Consider the following 19,810-nt stretch of genomic DNA (forward strand, 5'->3'; position numbering starts at 1 on the left):
AAGTTGGGAATTCCTCTAACCGCTTAAACAGAAATAATCCTCTTCATTCCTTTAAGATGCAGATGGCCCAATCTTTAATGCCATATCTTCACTTCTTCTTCTTTGGATAGAGAACACATTGAAGAATAACCAGTTTCTTGAGAACTCCACATATAACAGTTGTCCTTAGACCTAACTCCTTTCATGATCACTTCATTTTCTTTATTAGTAATCAGGCATTCATCTTTTGTGAAGTTTACAGTTAAACCTTGGTCACATAGTTGACTAATGCTTATTAAATTTGTAGTCAGTCCCTTAACAAGTAAGACATTGTCAAGATTAGGAACTCCAGGGAAATTAAGCTTACCAATTCCCTCGATATCACCCTTTGCTCCATCATCAAAGGTTACATAGCTGGTGGCATGAGGATGAAGGCCAGTTGGCAGGTTTTTGTTTCCAGTCATGTGTCTGGAGCCTCCACTGTCAAAATACTAATCTTCTTTGGCTGAAACTCTGAAGGAAGTGTGAGCTATCAGACTTGTAACATCAATCCTAGGAACCCATTATTTTTTGTTGACAGGTCTGTGTTGTTTGGGTCTAGGTTGATGATGAGAAGGACTAGGATAGCCATAGAACTTATAGCAGAATGGTTTTATATGGCCAAATTTTCCACAGTAATGACATCTCCATCTTTGGTGTTTCCCTTTCTGATGTCTTCCTTTATGATGTTGTGACATATGATGTGACATTTATGGTTTGCTATCAGTATGACTGCACTTAGGTTTGGATTTAAGCTTGCTACCAGTGTGACTGCACTCAGGTTTAGATTCATTGAACCCAATGCCAGACTTGTCTCCTGCAATTTGTCCAGTTTGGAGAATTTTGTCTAAGGTGTCATCCATTGTTTAGCATTCTGACATACTTTGTCATCTCATCAAGTTTGGAATTCAAGAATACTGCTTCAGTTTTTAACTTAGAGATGGTTTCCAAATGTTCTGCCTTTTCATTCTCCAGCTGAGCTATCACCTTCTTCTGGCTTTCAACTTGTTGACACAATTCTGCACTTCTGTGACACAGCTTTCTATAGGTAGTGGCTAACTCTTCAAAGGTTACTTCATCATCACTTGAGTCTTCATCAGAACCCCATCTTCCAGTCAAGGCAGTCACAAGATTTGCAGACTCTTCTGTTTCACTTTCATCAGACCAAGTGGCAGCAAAACTCCTTTTCTGTTTCTTGAGGTAGGTTCCACATTCAGTTCTAATGTGTCCATACCCATCACATTCATGGCACTGAACTCCTTTTCCTTCTTTGGGCTTTTCATCTGATCTTGTTCTTCTTCCAGCATTGTTGGATTTATTGATGTCAGATGAGATGTTCTTGACATTAGCCTTAGACCTTACATCCATCTTTTTCAGAAGTCTGTTGAACTGTCTTCCCAGCATTGCTACATCATTTGCCAGATCTTCATCAATATCTTGACTACTTTCCTCCTCTTTTTCCTCAATGTTTGACATGAAGGTTATGCTTTTTACTTTCTTTCCAGATCCATCACACATTCCCATCTCAAATGTTTGGAGGGATCCAATTAGCTCATCAACTCTCATATTGGAAATGTCTTGAGACTTTTCTATGGCTGTCACTTTCATGGCAAATCTCTTAGGGAGTGACCTGAGTATTTTCCTCACTAATTTTTCATCTGACATCTTCTCACCCAGGGCTCCTGAGGCATTAGAAATTTCAAGGATATTCATATGAAATTCATGAATATTTTCATCTTCTTTCATCCTTAAATTTTCAAACTTGGTAGTGAGCAGCTGCAGTCTAGACATCTTCACTCTAGAGGTGCCTTCATGAGTGGTTTTGAGAATGTCCCAAGCATCTTTAGCCACCTCATAGTTGTTTACCAATCTGAAGATATTCTTATCTACTCCATTGAATATAGCATTCAATGCTTTAGAGTTTCCAAGGGCTAGATCATCGTCCTCCTTAGTCCATTGTTCTTCAGCCTTCTTATCAGTTGTAGCTTCTCCATCCTTAGTAATAAATGGATGTTCCCAGCCTGTTAAAATAGCCTTCCAAGCCTTATTATCCAGAGATTTTAGGAAGGCTACCATTCGAGGTTTCCAGTAGTCATAGTTGGATCCATCCAGAATAGGTGGTCTGTGAACAGATCCTCCATCTCTTTCTATAGTACCAGAAAGTAACATCCCTAGATCTCACCCAGAACCAAAGCAGGATGCCTGCTTTGATACCAATTGAAATTTTGGTATCAGATATGAGATGTCGAAGGTAATGTCACGACACTAATATCTGAATAATACAAACAGAATAAAAGATAGGGAACAATAATGCAAGAGACACAAGCAATTGTTAACCCAGTTCGGTGCAAACTCACCTACGTCTGGGGGCTACCAAGCCAGGAAGGAAATCCACTAAATAGAATCAGTTCAAAGACTCTCAGTAAACAACTTCAAGTTACAGTCTTTTCACCTAATCTCTACCCATATGACTTCTACCTAAGAACTCTTAGATATGAGATCCTACTCACTCCCCCTCAATCACAACAGTGATATAAGATAAGAATTACAATGAAAAGAATACACTCTTCAAAGACACACACTTGATCTTACTTAAAAGCTTCAATCAAGTAGACACACACTCATGCTTAAAAGCTTAGAGTGACAAATTACAACTAAAAAATCAGACCAATTCAATCATCTATGGATGAATTGAATGGCTTACAATTCACACGACCACACAAGACTAAAACCCTTATTCTCTCTCAATATTTCGTTCATTATTTCTTGTGTATAAAATCAGGTTTTCCATGTCCTTTTTATAGAAGCAATTGGCTGGGCTTGGACATCATAAAACCCTAAAATTATTTTCCATTCATATCTTCTCATGACAGTTGATTAGATCTCTTTGGAAAATAAGTTAATCTCGTTGTAATTACTGATTGATAGCGTGTTTAATCATCTCATCAATCATACACAAATTAGCATTAAAAACACAATCACATAATACATAACATTCAGACTGAATGTTCTGTATACAGATGTCATGACGTCGGGTCTGACATCTTAGTAAAATCATGCATAATCACATTTTAAACATCCAGCAGGTACATGTTATCTTATGTCAAGACACCACATGTGACAACTTGTGAACACTCTAGGTTTTACCAAAATTGCTGCCAACACAAGAACCAACAGGTTATATCATTTATTTGAATCAATTTTATAAACTCGAACTCGATCATGAACTTAAAGAAGCTCAATAAGATATGGGTTCAATAAGAACGAGATAATATGAAGATAAGATCGAACTTTTTTCCAAAACAAGTCACCAATATATTAATGGAATTATTCTCAGTGCTATTTTCAGAGATGCATCTCCAGATTGGACTTAGGTTAAAATTTGGCTGGTTTTCTGGATTTGTATCGACATGTTATTTATCTCTATGTAGGTTTGTAACGCATGTGCAATGGCTGATAACAATGTCGAAAACAACCTTGGCAGAGTTAGGTTGGGACGTGTCTCTTAAACCATGTCGGTACGACGTGAGAGGGCGATAGCAAGAACCGCAAGGCCACAAGCTAATGATAACTCGTTTGATGGTTCACAACCATCAAGTTTGCAACGCCTAGGTTCTACTTCTCGTAGTCGTCTCTCTCAAACATCCACTTCAGTGGATAAGAAGTCCCTAGATGATGCAACAAACCCTGAGGTCCCTGAAGCCCCTCAAGGCCAGGAGGAAGTCGTTGGCTCATTAGAGAGTTATTCATGAGGCCCATTTGATACCTTTTTACTTCACCTGTATGTAAATCATGCTGCTAGGCATATATGGGAATGAAATATATATTTCTTTTGCAATATATATGTTTTCAACTAATTTAATTAATATTGGTGATAATATTCTACTTTTACAGAAGAGTGTGTGTTCGAAATCAATAACCATGGGCGGAAGATATTGGAGTTGGGGTAGCCAACTACTAATTGGTTTCAGGATGTTTTCTGTTATTCTGGTCTTGCCGATTTATGTTTTGCTGCGTACATGACCATATCCCACGAGATGCACACGACTTTTGCTGAGAGGTGACATTCAGAGACTTCGTCTTTCCATCTTCCTATAGGCGAGACGTCCATCACCTTAGAGGACGTCTAATGCCACTTATTACAAAAATAATTTAAATTGAATGAATCGAAGCTAGAATCGTGAACGGGATCACTTTCCTTATAAGTATTTCAAGCACTCTCTTGTCTTAGAGTTGAAATGCAGGAATACCCAAGATAATTTAGCCTATACTCGAGTTTGCACAAGACCGATGAAAACTCGAATGTAGAGAAGATGAAATCCATAATTTTGTGTGAAGAAGATAAGTTTTTCTATTCTATTTTTCTGAATCGAAAACCTTAATTTATAGGGCAAACTGGTGTTGTTTCATAAGGTTGCGACCCTTGATGAAACACACTATTTCAACAACGGTTTTGCTAAGTGTTGCATTATTTCTCCTACAACAGTACTTTTCAAACGTTGCACTGTTTCTCCTACAACAACATTTTTACCAAATGTTGCACTGTTTCGCCTACAACAACAGTTTTCAAAGGTTGTAGTGTTTCTCATTCTGCAACACTTCACGAAGTGTTGCCTATTTCTGAATTCAAACCTACTGTAACACTTTACAAGTGTTTTCTATTTATGAATTAAAACCTACTGCAACATTTCACAAGTGTTGCCTATTTTTGAATTCAAAAATTAATCTTCACCTGAATATTTTATTTATCATTTTAGAACACGATCAATATTATTAATTGTTAATAATTTACAACAATCTCCCACTTGTTCTAATAATGACAAGACCAATTTTTGAAAAGAGAGAAATAATAAATATTAATACAGTTAAGTATCTTTTGATTTGAACTTAACATTAGTTAGGATGATGCAAAGTCTAATCAGAATGTTAGGTAGCAATGCTTTGAACCGTTATCCCCTGTGATTAAACCAGAGTTACCTTACACACACTCTTTAGTGGTTATTCGCCTACATCTCTCGCCTAACATTATTTATGGCAATGTGTTTTTTCTGTTTTCGTGAATTTTTCATGAGAGAAACTCTAACTCTCACTTTGAGATGGCACAATCTTGGAATTCATATAGGTGAAGTTCATTTTGTATCTATTTATTGAGATACATATCCTCGATATAGAACTTCATTAAGAGTTTGAAAAACCTCAACCCTCAATATGTAATAGTCAATATTGTCACAAAATATTACATAAACATTCAAATTAACGACTTGTTGTTACCCATTGAATCTTAGGTTAAGATTTGCTAACTTCATATTTGGTTGCTACCGTTGTCGAAACTCTTACTCAAGGAGTTTCAACCCCATACCTCTCGAGGTTATTTTTACTAAGTCTCTGGCCAGTGGCTTAGTAAATGGATTAGCCAAATTATAGTTTGCTCGTATATAGATGAGTGAAATGATTCCATCTTTAATCAATTTTCTCACAAAGGAATGTCTAAGTTCTACTTGCCTAGACTTTCTGTTCTACACTTATTGTATGCTCTAGGTAAAGTGTATTGACTACCTCAATGTATCAACACCTTTGAAACATTGTCTTTAGCCAATGGGACTTCCAACATAAGGCCTTCAACCATTCAACTTCTTTATCAGTGGAAGCAAGAGCCTCAAACTCAGATTCTATGGTTGAGAGAGCGATCCACATTTGTTTCTTGCTCTTCCAAGAAATTGCACCCCTAGTTAGTGTAAATATCCACTTAAATTCAGATTTATGATATTCAACACTTGATATCCAACTCGCATCGGTATATCCTTCTAATATGACAGGAAATCAACCATAATGGAGACCAATATTTTTGGTTTTTCTAAGATAATCGAAAATCCTAATGATGGCCTTCCAGTGCTCACCATTTGGATTTCTAGTAAAATCTACTCATTTTACTAATTGCAAATTCTATGTTGGGTCTAGTACATTGCATGCACTTGCATATTTCAATTGAGCCACAACTCTTCCTTCATTCTTTTGAAGTTTGACACTAGGATCAAACAAAATGATCACTTCCTTAAAGCTTAAGTGTTTGAACTTATCAAGAACTTTCTCAACATAATGTGTTTGACTAAGTTCAAACCCCCACTATTTCGTTTTACTTTGATCCCCAAAAGTGTGTCAACTAGTCAAAGATCATTCATCTTGAATGTGGAAGTTAGAAACCTCTTTGTTTCTAAAATTCTAGTCATCTCATTTCTAATGATAAATATGTAATCAACATAGAGACAAAGGAATATCACAATAACATCACACAACTTTGTGTACAAACACTTGTCACAAGAATTAGATGAAGAATGTTTTTAGATAATCATGCATGATGATGCAAGAAGGTTTTTAGATGGAATGAGAGATGAAATTATGAGCAATTTAAAGTAATAGAGTATGAATTGTAACGAGTATCTTAGTTATGTTCACTTGTCTCAAATCTTCACTTGAATTTCTATGTTCAACCATCTTGATCAACTTCATCATTGATGTGCATGACACTTTTGATCCCTTTCTTCTTTGATAATCTTTGTCTTCATCAAAATTGAACTAGATATAAGATGTATTATTCACAATCTCCCCCTTTTGATAACGACAAACTCTTTGAATTCGTGTTTTCATAAGATTGAAAAGTATTCCCCTAAATTGTGTGTCTCCCCTTTAATTATTTAATTTGGAAGCACATAACCTTATGGTTGCCTCATGTAAATTTCCTCATCGAGATCTCTATTTTGGAATAGTGTTTTGACATCCATTTGATAAACTATAAGATCATGCAAAGAAACTAATGCAAACAATACTTCAATTGTAGTTATCCTTACTACCGGTGCATGTGTTGAAATAACAAACACATTTTTTTCTCTAAAACCCATGGCTACTAATCTAGCCTTGTAGGTGTTTAGTGTACCATATGATACTTCCTTCTAAGCACCCACTTGCATTTAATGATTCTTGATCTTTAGGTAGATCAACATATTTCCAAGTATGGTTTGTCATTATTGAGTCCATTTCATTTTGAATAACATCATTCAAAGAGAAGTCTCTTGAAGTTGCTTTTTCCTTGTAAATCTTAGGATCATCTTCCACTTGAAGAATAATAAGAATCTTACGAACAAAATTTTCATTATTTTCTTCTACTAGATAAAAGAAATAAATTAATTATCGATTTTGTTCGATCTTAGATCCTTAGCCTTTCGGACTCTCTTGCTTATTCTGAGTTCAGGTTATTTTTTCAACAATCAGTGGAGAACCTTCTTCACGAGGTTCTTCATTTGTGAAAATCTCAAATTCCTTATCATCTCTGATAATATTCTCAAAATCCCACATCTCAGAATTCAATAGTTACATTAGACTCCAAATTTAAAAGTCTATATAAGTCATCATCAATTTTCAGATGATCTTTATATGTCTTATAATAATAAGTTTCATCGAATACAAATAATTTGTACAGCTTCTGACTAACTTCAATTATAATTTAAAATTATAAAGTTTTTATGAGTTTCACTATTTTAATGATTAACAAAATTCTACTTTAAAAACAATATCTTAAATACAATTTATTTAAATACAAATAATAAATAATAAATAAAATTATTTTTTAAGGTACATAAAATGGTGTGAAATTGAATGATAGTATCCAAAATTTTCTGTATTTGTCGAAATAAAAACCATGATACATATATATATTACAACATAGTGTCGTAGCAGGAGAATATAATTTTATCATTGGTACGAGTGTTGAATCAAGGCAATGCTTTCATACAATATCTTTTAAAAATTTATATATGTTAACCTTCTTACATGATACATTAACGGTCATAAACTTTTATTAACATATATATATATATATATATATATATATATATATATATATATATATATATATAATAAAATAGAGATTAATTATTATATACTATTAGTGTAAAATATTTTACAGAATCAATTCATCACCATCATTTATTTGCATTATTTTATAGATTTTTACACTTGTATTTTAATTAAATCCAATAAAATATTCAAAAGCCTTCGACAGTGCCGTACATGATCATCATATTAGAATATATACATTTCATATTTAAACCAACACTGTTACGGTAATCCGGAATCATGGTAATACATATATAAAACTATATTTAATTAATATACTTTCAATACGTCAACTTTTCCTTTTACCGTTCAAATAGTAAATTACATATAAGTATGTGTATCATACTGTCATGAGATATGATATGTTTCTAGATCCGTTAACTTATAAATATGATAAATTAAATAACATAATCATTTTTGAAAAGAAACACATGTGAATTACGTGAATTACAGTATATATGTTTCAGTAATAAATAATGAAACTTAAAAATTGATATACAATTATTTTTTTCAATTGACATATGATAATATGTTTAAACAATTTGTTAAAGTAAAATAAACCTATAATGAGTTACTGTATATCATACTGTCAAGCATTTCTACCATAGAAAACATTATCAATATAAAATAAGTTATTTATAATTCATAATACTTTTATAGGATGGGTAGCGCTAACACACAACATGTATTAAGTAATTTATATATTAATTAAATTAAAATATTTTTTTTATAATTTAATTATTATCAGAAAATCATAATATTGATAATCCTGCTCTGATTTCTATGAGCAATAAGAAAAACATACTCAGATTCATGATGTAAATTCTTCTTGTATTTAGAAAGTGTTTACAACACATCAGTTTATTCTTGGATGCTTGAAACTAAAATTAAAGTACTTATAAGATTGTTAGAAAAATAATTTAAATCAATGAAGTGAGGCTATAATCGTGAACGGGATCACTTTCTTTATTTCAAACACTCTCAAATGTTTTAGAGTTGAAACACATGAATACTCAAGATAATTCAGCCTATACTCGAGTTTGCATAAGACCGATGAAAACTCGAATGTAAGGAAGATGGAATCAAAAATTTTATGTGAAGATGATAAGCTTTTCTATTCTACTTTTTTGAATCGGAAACCTCAATTTATAGGTCAAACTGATGTTGTTTAATAAGGTTATGATCCTTGATGAAACACACCCTTTCAGCAACATTTTTTTGCATTGTTTCGCCTACAATAGCATTTTTCAAACGTTGCACTATTTCGACTACAACAACATTTTTATCAAATGTTGCAATGTTCCGCCTACAACAACAATTTTTAAAGGTTGTGTTGTTTTGTATTCTTCAACACTTCACAAAGTATTATCTATTTCCGAATTCAAACCTACTACAACACTTCACAAGTGTTTCCTATTTATGAATTCAAACATTCTGCAACACGAGTGTTGCCTATTTTTGAATTCAAAAATTAATCTTCACTTGAATACTTTACGTGTCATTTTGAAACACACTCAATATTATTAATTGTTAATAATTTACAACACCTCCGACATTTTTGCATAAAAGAAAAATTATTGGACCACGAGAGGATTAGTCGAGAGGGAGGTGTCGACATGATGGTCAGTCATTTGGAGCCTAACCCAATTGAAACCTCACATGAAGCACATGACACAAGATTGTTATTTGACTCCAACATTAGAAGAACAATCCGTCGAAACAACAATAAAACTAGAAAGAGTATATTTTACCAGTTAAATCGAAAAGTTATTGATTTATAAATATCAATAATATTAATATATAAATATAAATAAATACTACTATCAGATTGAACATTATACCAACAACTTAGATCTATTCTCAACTAACATATAATATAAACTCATATGATTATAGAGTTTTTTTTGATAAATATAATTTCTTGTGAGTTTATAAGATATTTTTAATAATTTAGTGTCTTTTGATTTGTAACTTCAAATATAATTTTAGCTTATATTAATTTATAATATTTCGTTTTACTCTTATTTCCACCTTCATTATCATAAACGAAAAAAAGTAAATTAATATAATTTTATTTTTTACAATAAATATTGATTTAAATATTTTGTTTATCTCATCATTTATCAACTACTTAAATTATTAATTTTATTAAATAATTTAAATTTAATTTTCTATTTTATCCATACTACTTTTTTACCAAACATAATCTAAAAGTGATCTTTAGAAAAAAAAATGTGACTTTTAAAATTAGGCGATGGTGAAAATATCCAAACCATACACCTAATACATCTAAGGAGAATTCTTAATGCACCCCATATGCTTCTTATGCACCATACAAAAATACATAAATGTTCTCAGATTTTAGAGATGCATTTCCAGATGCATCAAAAGGTCAATTAATGTTAAAATATTTCGGAGATGCATCTCCAGAATACTTTTGAGATTAAATCGCGTGAGACTCATCTCCTTCCTCATTTCTCATTTTCTTCAAAACAATTCTTCAAATTCTCTCAAATTTTTCTCTGCACCAACTTAAAACTCAATCATCAAGTCTTAACGGAACTTCAATCATCATCTCTAACATCCGAAACAACATTTAAAACATCAATTTCTTGTATGTTTTTTGAATTTTCGATAAATTTTTGAGTTTTTGTGTAAATGAGTAAAAATCAACGATTAGAGTTAGAAATGAGTAGAAATTGCATTTAAGATAGTTTAGACATAATGTATTAGATCTTTGTTGGGTGAAAATGATGATCAAAACAAGTTTTTTTGAGATTGCGTGGGGTACATTGACGCAACTTCTGAGTTGCAGGAAATTTCGGAGATGCATCTCCGAAAATTTTCAGCGTTTTAGTTTTCTAGATTCGGTAGATGCATCTCCAAAGTTTTTTGCGGTTTCTTTTTCTTCTGGCTTGTGTGTTGTTTTCCCACACTAATGATATGTTTTACTTTAACTTACATGCATAATGGATGATAAATAGGATAAACTGAGGCACGAGAGGGTTGTTCAGCACACATCACTGTGACGGGAGAAGAGTCAGCAGGTTCTGGAGGCTCCCAGTCCTCTGGTCAGGAAGAGCCATCTACATCTGGGGCTCGTGTTTCTCCTCATGCTACTCCATCTTCCTCTTCCCGTAGGAGACGTGATTCACTATATGACGCATCAATCCCCATATCCTTCCGCATGCGTCATGTTTCACCAGTGCCACCTTCTACTATAGATGTTGCCGAACCAATCCCACCTTCTATTGCTAATGCTACTGATCCAGTCCCATCTCTTACTGCTGATGTGGCTAATCCAGTGCCACATCTAGAGGGTAAGGTTGTTGTAGATGTTAAGCCAAAGACATATGGATGAGGCCTATTTGATTTGTCATTATTGCCTATGTATCAAAACCATACTGCCAAACATATCTGGGACGGAGACGTAACATTAGTTGGATTCATTATATTTTTTACTTAATTTTAATTGACAAATTTCTAACATTAATTATTTTTTTTTCCAGGAGCGTGATCCCCAAAAGTTTATTAACCACAAGTGGAAGATTGTTAGCTTGCCTCAGTCGAATGAGGATTAGTTTCAGGAAGTTTTATCCTTATCTGGCCTGAAGGACTTGTGCATGACCGATTATAATATGGTCAATCACGAGATGCTTAATGAATTCGTGGAGAGATATCACTTAGGGACCTCGTCATTTTATCTCCTGCTTGGTGAGATATATATCACACTCGACGATGTCTCGTGTTTGCTACATCTTCCAATCAGGGGGAAACTCCTAGATCATGGGAGGATTATCAAAGACGAGGCACTCGAGATGATGGTAGACCATCTGGGGGATGACCCAGGGGATGCGAAGGACAAGTTGGATAGGACCAGAGGTGCTTATGATAGGTTTAAATATCCGAAAAAGATATGTGAGACTGAGTCCTTAGAGCAGAGCAGGCTACGGGTGACGACGAGTAGGTGGCGTTCCATAAAGCGCATGTTATTAGAGCATACATTATATATTTGGTTGTCACTTTCATTTTTGTGGACAAGAGTGCCACTTATACAAATGTCGTCTATCTATGGTACTTCCTGGATTTTAAGTGGATCCATGAGTACAACTATGGGGCGCTTGTTTGCTCTACCTGTACTCGAAGTTGAGATAGGGTTTTACGTGGAAGACGAAACGAGTCATAGGAAGCGTGACATTATTGACGGTAATAATTATTTGTCTTTTAATGTTTCTTTGTCATTTTCATTTCATCTTCATGCAAAGCCATTACTGATAATTCGTGTGATCCAAACTTTTCATTTCAAGCTTGGATCCACTAGCACTTCCTGCACATCTCCCGTTGGGCGAGTGTTGAGACTTACGCTGAGGATAGCTTCATGTTACTGCTTTTTCCCTGCTCAGAGAGAACCAGGAGACTGAGCCTTTTAGAGTGTATCTTGATTGTTTGGCTGTTGAGGATATGCACTTCAACAACAATGTTGATCACCGTCAAACGTGACCATTTAACGAGATAGCATAATACTCTTGATGGTTGACCTGCGGATCCCGTCTCACTGCTTCTCATCTTCCCGAGTGCGTCATGCGGCAGTTCGGCTACACTCAAACCATTCCCAGACACCATGTTGTCTCTGCTCCTCCTGCCTTGACATATAGGCAGATAAATGACATGTTTGCTGATTTTGAGAGTCATCTAGTATCGGAGGAGACACGGAGTATCATAGCTGTGAACAATTGGAGCTACGTCGAATGGTATACCAAATGGTTCTTCAGGTTGTCACATTCGTACATGGTGCATGCTGCTCCAGGAGACCCAACTAGACCAACTCATCAGGAGATACTAGAGAAGGAGCAAACACAATTAGATCATGCTAAGGATGTTTTGCCTAGACGTCGTCGCATTATGGAGATTTTGCAGGCAGACATTTACAAAGATATCTTTCTTGATGAGTCTGATGTGAGATAGGTCCTAGATGCCATCATGACGGAGGCACTGATGGGCATTGATGTATCAGAGACAACGACGAAGGACGGGGGAGATTGATGGTCGAGGAGGTAGAGGAGACAAAGGAGGTAGAGGAGAGGTAGTAAAACATACATAGTAGTATATTAGTATATAACAGTAGTACTATGGTCTGTATTTTATTTTGATATCATACTACTTTATAGACCTCGATTGTATGTATTTATTAGTCTTTTATATATATATATATATATATATATATATATATATATATATATATATATATATATATATATATATATATATATATATATATGTATATTTGCCATACCTATAAAAGTAATAGTAACATTTACTTGCCATACCTATAAAAACAGAAATGATTTATGACATATAAATAATACGAGAGGGCATGGGGCATCGGTTTTATCAATGTAGATATTTTTTTCTTATAGGTTACGTATTTATATATTTATAATATATAAATAAACATGTGTATTTTAGAGTATCCAAGTATATCCATTGATTGATTGTACGAGCAGGAAAGAGTCCACTGTTTCCGGACACCTTCCTACTTTTGTTTCTTCTTCAACTAACTCATCCACTCTCTACTCCACTTCAACTTTCTCCTAACGGTAACACTTTTTTCTCTTTCAATTTCTAATATCCAATCTTTAAATATTACAAAAAAATAAGTAGAAGAAGATAGTGGTTGAGTTCAACTTTTTGTGATTATCTATTTTTTTTCCTATGCTTCAGGTTTGATTTTCTGTTTTTTAATGTTTATTTTGTGATTATCATATTTGATTCACTTCCATTTGTGGATAAGCATGCTTTTTCTCCTATTTCACTCTTTTTGGTCTTTTGAGTTTTGATGCATCTTTTCGAATATTCAGGTTATGGATGACGTGAATCCGCAAGATATGATTATGGAAAAAGTTGTTTTTTTTTGTTTGATTGTTTTCTATGATCTTTATCTTTGTGGCTTAAACCAATTACTTATAGATCAATAAATAACCTAGAAATTGATGCATGAAAAATGAAGAAGACAAGAGTAGAAGGAAATCACTCAAGTTTCTATTTATAAGATGTGATTTGGGATTCTAATAACTTAGTTTTTTTAATCACACTAATAAATTAGCTTGGTTAAGAAGATTGTTGTTGCTAAGTGCACTTTTTTGCCCCCATTTTAGCACTGTTTTCTTTCAAAAAATGATAATTCCTTTTAGAAGAGACCATATCTTAATTCCTAACTCCGTAGGCAAGTGTTAGAATTGAAGTGTGAGTGGTTAGTTTCAATAGAATTGAAGATGGTACTTTTTATGTAAAATTGAGAGTTTGGGACTAAGGTTTTAAATGACGGTCGGATAAAGGCTTTCGCGATTTCGGTCTTGTGACAATGATTGCGTTCATTGCAATATGAATTAACCACAGTTTGTTCTTTATCATAAAAACGGTGAATAACAGTATCGGTATCGGCACCTTCCGATACCGTTTTGTCGCGGCCGTTTTTGCAGTAACGAATCATTTTTTGAAACCTTGTTTGGTACTATATGCGGCTCCATTTACTTTCTTCTTACACTGTCTTGCAGATTTTCCCTATGGAGCACAAGTATTTGTGGGTGGCTTGCTTTTTGTGGGCTTTAACATGCTCACTTCTTCCTTCTTTCTCTTATGGATTTATGAGAATTGATTTGAAGAAGAGAACTCTTGATCTTGATAGTATTAAAGCTGCTAGAATGGTAAGAGAAAAGCTAAGGTTAGGCAGACCCGTGTTGGGCGCATATGATCAGTACACCGGGAAACTAACCGATGATGATGCCATAGTACCTTTGAAGAATTATTTGGACGCACAATATTATGGAGAGATTGGAATTGGCTCACCCCCTCAGACCTTTAATGTCATATTTGATACCGGTAGTTCAAACCTTTGGGTTCCATCGTCCAAGTGCTATTTTTCTGTAAGTTCATCTTAACACCCGCACCGTCACTCATCACAAATATGTATTTATATTTGTGTCCTATTAACTAATGTTCTCTTACAGCTTGCCTGCTTGACCCATCGTTCGTACAAGTCAAAGAAATCCAAAACGTATACCAAAAACGGTAATGTCATGTTGTCGCTACTTATATTCATATTCATTTTTAGTGGCAGATGATATGACCCAAAGTGTAAATTACAGTACATGTTTCTGTATGAATGCAATTTAATACATTCGAATGTCCCTTTTTCATTATCAATTCAGGAACATCATGTAAAATACGTTATGGATCTGGAGCAATATCTGGTTTTTTCAGTCAAGATAATGTTAAACTTGGTGATATTGTTGTCAAGGATGTGGTGAGTGCTTCTTTACCTACGAGCTCGTGCATCAAGATATTATGTACACAATTATACATGAGTTATTAAAGACTTAACTATGATGTTATCCTCGAAATTGTAGGATTTCATTGAGGCTACCCGTGAAGGAAGTATTTCGTTTGTGCTAGCAAAGTTTGATGGATTATTTGGGCTTGGGTTTCAGGAGATCTCTGTTGAAAATGCTGTCCCAGTATGGTGAGTTTGATATGTCCTTTAAATTAGCCATGCTTGGGTAAACAACTTAACTAAGCATTTATAGCATAAGCGCTTATCATATAAGTGCTTATGTATATGTTATTTCTATAACAAAAGATAAAATAAAGTCAAAACTATTTTCATATTAACTATAAGCTTTTCATAAGCTATAATAGAGAGTTTATAGAAATAAGCTGAACTCAGCTTATGAATATGTCATAAGTTGTTTCTATAAGCTCTTCCAAACAAACTCACAAGTGTTTATGTCAGTAGATAAACTAGTGATCCATTATAAATCACAGGTACGAAATGGTGCAGCAAAATCTTGTAAGTGAGAAGGTGTTCTCTTTTTGGCTCAATGGAAATCCAAAAGCTAAAAAGGGTGGTGAGCTGATTTTGGGGGGTGCTGATCCCAATCACTACAAAGGAAAACATACATATGTTCCTGTCACTCAAAAAGGTTATTGGCAGGTTCGAAAAAACAAAATTTAGTTTGATCATAAATTCTTTTCAAATGTATAGTTTAATGCAGAAAAACTTAACACGAAGATATACCTTTTTCAGATTGAAATGGGAGATTTTTTCATTGGAGGTCTCTCAACAGGTGACTTCATTTTTCTTCAACAATACAATAGTTTTATTTTGGGGAATACTGAAAAATAAGGGAGTGGTTTACTTGTTTTTGGTAATTGTAAATTTGATTACAAAATGCATCTAATTGTGGATCATGTCAATGCTAATTTTAGGTGTCTGCGAAGGTGGCTGTGCTGCTATTGTGGATTCAGGAACATCTTTGCTTGCTGGTCCAACTGTACTTACTCGCATCTTTTCAAATATTATTCACGCATAGCTTTTTATTTATACTTTTTATTAACCGAGTATATTTCAGACTGTTGTGACCGAAATCAACCATGCTATTGGAGCTGAAGGGGTTCTGAGCGTAGAATGTAAGGAAATCGTTACTGAATATGGAGAAATGATTTGGGATCTCTTGGTAGCAGGGGTATATTCTTTTGCCGACCCTTTAATGTTTTTCTTTTTGCCTTGACTTGCACTCTTTTGCTCTTTCCCCTTATGCAACCTAAATGAGTTTGGTCTCGAATTTCAGGTACGACCTGGTGATGTATGTTCACAAGTTGGTTTATGTGTTGCCAAAAGAGATCAATCAAAGAGGTTAGAAAGTTCTCTTATTCTAGCATTGCAATTCTACAAGAGTTTGGCTTATGCAACTCTAACTTTTCAATGAATCTTATGCAGCATGGGAATTGAGATGGTGACCGAAAAGGAAGAGGGAGAGTTATCTGCTAAAGATACTGCTTTGTGCTCTTCCTGTCAAATGCTTGTGATTTGGATCCAGAATCAACTAAAGCGAAAGACAACCAAAGATAGAATATTCAACTACGTAAATCAAGTAAGCCTTTCGAATGATCCTGTCCAGAAACCTGCGTTATTGCTTAGATTTATCTCACTACATGATGCATTGATTTACTTTGTTCGACTATTTGCAGCTGTGCGAGAGCTTGCCAAGTCCAAATGGAGAGTCCGTAGTAGACTGCAATAGCATTTATCAATTGCCAAACATTTCGTTTACCATCGGAGATAAATCTTTCGTCCTCAGTCCCGAGCAGGTTAGCTTTTGAAATTTCGATAACTCTTGATTTTGTTGATTTATTTATTTTGTTGGTTCTGAAAATGCTGTGTACTTTTCAGTATATTTTGAAAACCGGAGAAGGTATTACACAAGTCTGTCTTAGTGGGTTTATTGCGTTTGACATTCCTCCTCCAAGGGGTCCTCTATGGTATGTTGCTCTTACAACATTAATTATATGCATAAATACACTTTTATAGGGTCTCTAGACGAAGTGGTAATAACCACTAGAAACTCACACACACCCGTGAATACCAGGATTTGAATTCTATAGTGTCTAACCTAACTTCATTGGATTTGCGGACATATGCATAAATACACTTGAATTGCTTAGTACACTACAACCATGCTTGTAATATAAAAATATATCATGTTCTAAACTTTGTCATTTTTTCTTTTCTGAAGGATTCTTGGTGATATTTTTATGAGGGTATATCACACTATCTTTGACTATGGAAATCTTCAACTTGGTTTTGCTGAAGCTGCCTAGTGAGATTCTGGTAGATTATTATTATGTAGGAATATCTTTTATGAGCTTTTAGTATGTGTTGTAAATAAGCTCTTATGGATTTATATACGTGAAGGTTTACTTTATGGATTCTTGTATGTATTTATATATATATATGTGAAACTATCTGTGATAAAGTATCGTGTATTTGTAATGCATTAAGTTGTTTACTTTAGCCCAACAATAAATGAAAAATAGAATGCATCGTTGGCAGAATATATTTACTATCTGTAGGATTATTTCATTTTATAAACTAATATATTTGTCAAATTGTTTGTAATTAATCTTCTGTGTAAAGTAGTGGCCATAAAAGATTGAATTTTTTATCAAAGTAATTTAATTTTTCATTTTTTTCTTCAAAATAATCCATTTTTCAGATTATTTTCCAAAATACCTCACTTTGAAGAGGTGGTGCCAGATGAATTGGCGTCAACTATTAAACTTAGTGAGGCGGCGTCAATTGGATTGGCTAGTGCATCTAGTGTTGTCAATCCAATTGTCGTCTGTGTATTAATTTATAAAGGAGGTGTCAATTGGTCTGACACCTGTGTGTTTGGTAATTTTCTTTTAAAAATATTGTACATTTTAGATAAAAGTCGAAATCGGACAAATTCATATTAATATTAATACGCGTTTACACAAAAAGACTAATGTCGTTGATCAGGATAACCTAACCGACCTTCGGTCTCACATCCCCTAACTACTCGAACTCGTGGTTCTAACCCACATTGATGATTCACCCCAAATGTTTGAGTATCTAAGGGCCCAAGAACATCACCACCAACTGCAGGAGATTACCTGAGATATTCAGACAAATCTGTGTAGTCTTGTGTATGCATTGAAGGGCTACTGCCATAGCTGAGTTCATGACCCATGCTTGAGTACTTAAATTGTGTTTGAGTTATTGGAGGGCGACCAGGACGATTGAAGGGAGACATTGGTGTGAAAGATGCGTCGAGGAAAGGTTGAAATGATTGTTGTGGTGTTTGGTAGTCATATGGTTGTTGCATGTTTTGGTTTTGTGATGTTTGGGCTTCTTGGCTATAGTAGGAGGATGGACGATTGATGTTAAATGATCGCTAAGTGTTTTGGCTAAGGCGGCTATGGTAGGGTGACGTTGGGTGCATAACGATGTTGGGTGTCTTGATGATGATCTACTTGTTGTTGGTGGTACGGGGTATGCTCTTGATATTGTGGTTCGGTGTTTGGCATGTTAGGGTCGTAGATTTGTGTGTTCGTGGATCGGAAATTTTAATGCATAAGGGGTTGTGAGTAACCAATTTGACAATATTGTTAGGGGTTAGATGTTGAACTTTCTTGTGTGTAAGTTGTCTGACGTGGGTCGTATATGTACATATCCTCGGCGATGAACTCAAATTCAACCGATATGTACCAAGCCATATAATTACGAGTTGGTTTTTCTTCGGTTGGCATGACATCGTCAGTTAAGACATGGTCTTGTTGGTGCTTCCATTTTTGACACTCAAATCTAGCGAAGCTTTGCCATGGGTTAAAGTTCCATTGGTCATTAACTTTTCGTAGATGCCATTCTCCGAGGTTTGTCGGAGGATCTGGGATGTGTTGAAGAATACCGAACTGCAATTTAACACGATCACTATTGTGCATCTCCACAGTGGTGAATCTTATGATCGTGTGCATGCAGTCCAAACGACTGCGTCTTATTCGTTGATTTCATGGTCATGATCCAAACTTAGATATGGATGCCAAATGAACTGAAATGTGAACATGTATTAGATTATAAATTTGTTAGAAGAAATTAACAAATTATTACGAATTAATTAGGTTAATGACAATACATTTGTCGGTCGAAGGTGATCCAAGAGATTGCGATACTGGGTAATACATTGTCTAGGACATCTATTATAACTCATACCACGTGCCGACTATCTGCACTATAAAAGTAAATATATTATTTAGAGATAATAATCGGTAAAGTAAGTAAATATAGTCGTTTGTTAAGAACTTACTTTTGCGCGTACGGGAATGTGAACGGGTTATGGTTGACGGACGCTAGGGACGGTAGTCTGGACCAACCACATGCTTGGAGCAAAATAGCACATCCATAAAATGTAGATGTGTCATTGTGTTCATTTTTACACAAAGAACTATAAAGATAAGTCAAACAAGCGGACCCCCAACTGTAACTTCTTATTCTATCTACATGTCGTAGTAAAGGTAAATACATAACATGCATACTAGAACCACT

General features: G+C 34.6%; 2 protein-coding genes across 3 annotated transcripts; both read left to right on the top strand.

Annotated features, from left to right (window-relative positions):
• Nucleotides 1-12,489: 12,489 nt before the first annotated feature.
• LOC127095527 (uncharacterized) lies at nucleotides 12,490-12,873 on the top strand. Its single transcript, XM_051034204.1, has one exon. It carries the CDS (start codon nucleotides 12,490-12,492, stop codon nucleotides 12,871-12,873), a length of 384 nt encoding a protein of 127 aa, XP_050890161.1.
• Nucleotides 12,874-13,340: 467 nt separating this feature from the next.
• LOC127091463 (aspartic proteinase) lies at nucleotides 13,341-17,801 on the top strand. Of its 2 annotated transcripts, none has more exons than XM_051030107.1 (14): nucleotides 13,341-13,505; nucleotides 14,463-14,831; nucleotides 14,916-14,976; nucleotides 15,117-15,211; nucleotides 15,315-15,427; nucleotides 15,730-15,898; nucleotides 15,992-16,031; nucleotides 16,174-16,238; nucleotides 16,317-16,430; nucleotides 16,536-16,600; nucleotides 16,685-16,838; nucleotides 16,936-17,055; nucleotides 17,138-17,226; nucleotides 17,481-17,801. In XM_051030107.1, exons 2-14 carry the CDS (start codon nucleotides 14,472-14,474, stop codon nucleotides 17,563-17,565), a joined length of 1,530 nt encoding a protein of 509 aa, XP_050886064.1. In that variant the 5' UTR covers nucleotides 13,341-13,505; nucleotides 14,463-14,471; the 3' UTR covers nucleotides 17,566-17,801. The 2 variants fall into 2 exon arrangements, with proteins under 2 accessions (XP_050886064.1, XP_050886063.1); XM_051030106.1 differs by having other exon boundaries at nucleotides 13,473-13,629.
• Nucleotides 17,802-19,810: the final 2,009 nt, after the last annotated feature.

The sequence above is a fragment of the Lathyrus oleraceus genome, chromosome 6 (genome assembly GCF_024323335.1).
Source record: "Lathyrus oleraceus cultivar Zhongwan6 chromosome 6, CAAS_Psat_ZW6_1.0, whole genome shotgun sequence".
NCBI lineage: Eukaryota > Viridiplantae > Streptophyta > Magnoliopsida > Fabales > Fabaceae > Lathyrus > Lathyrus oleraceus.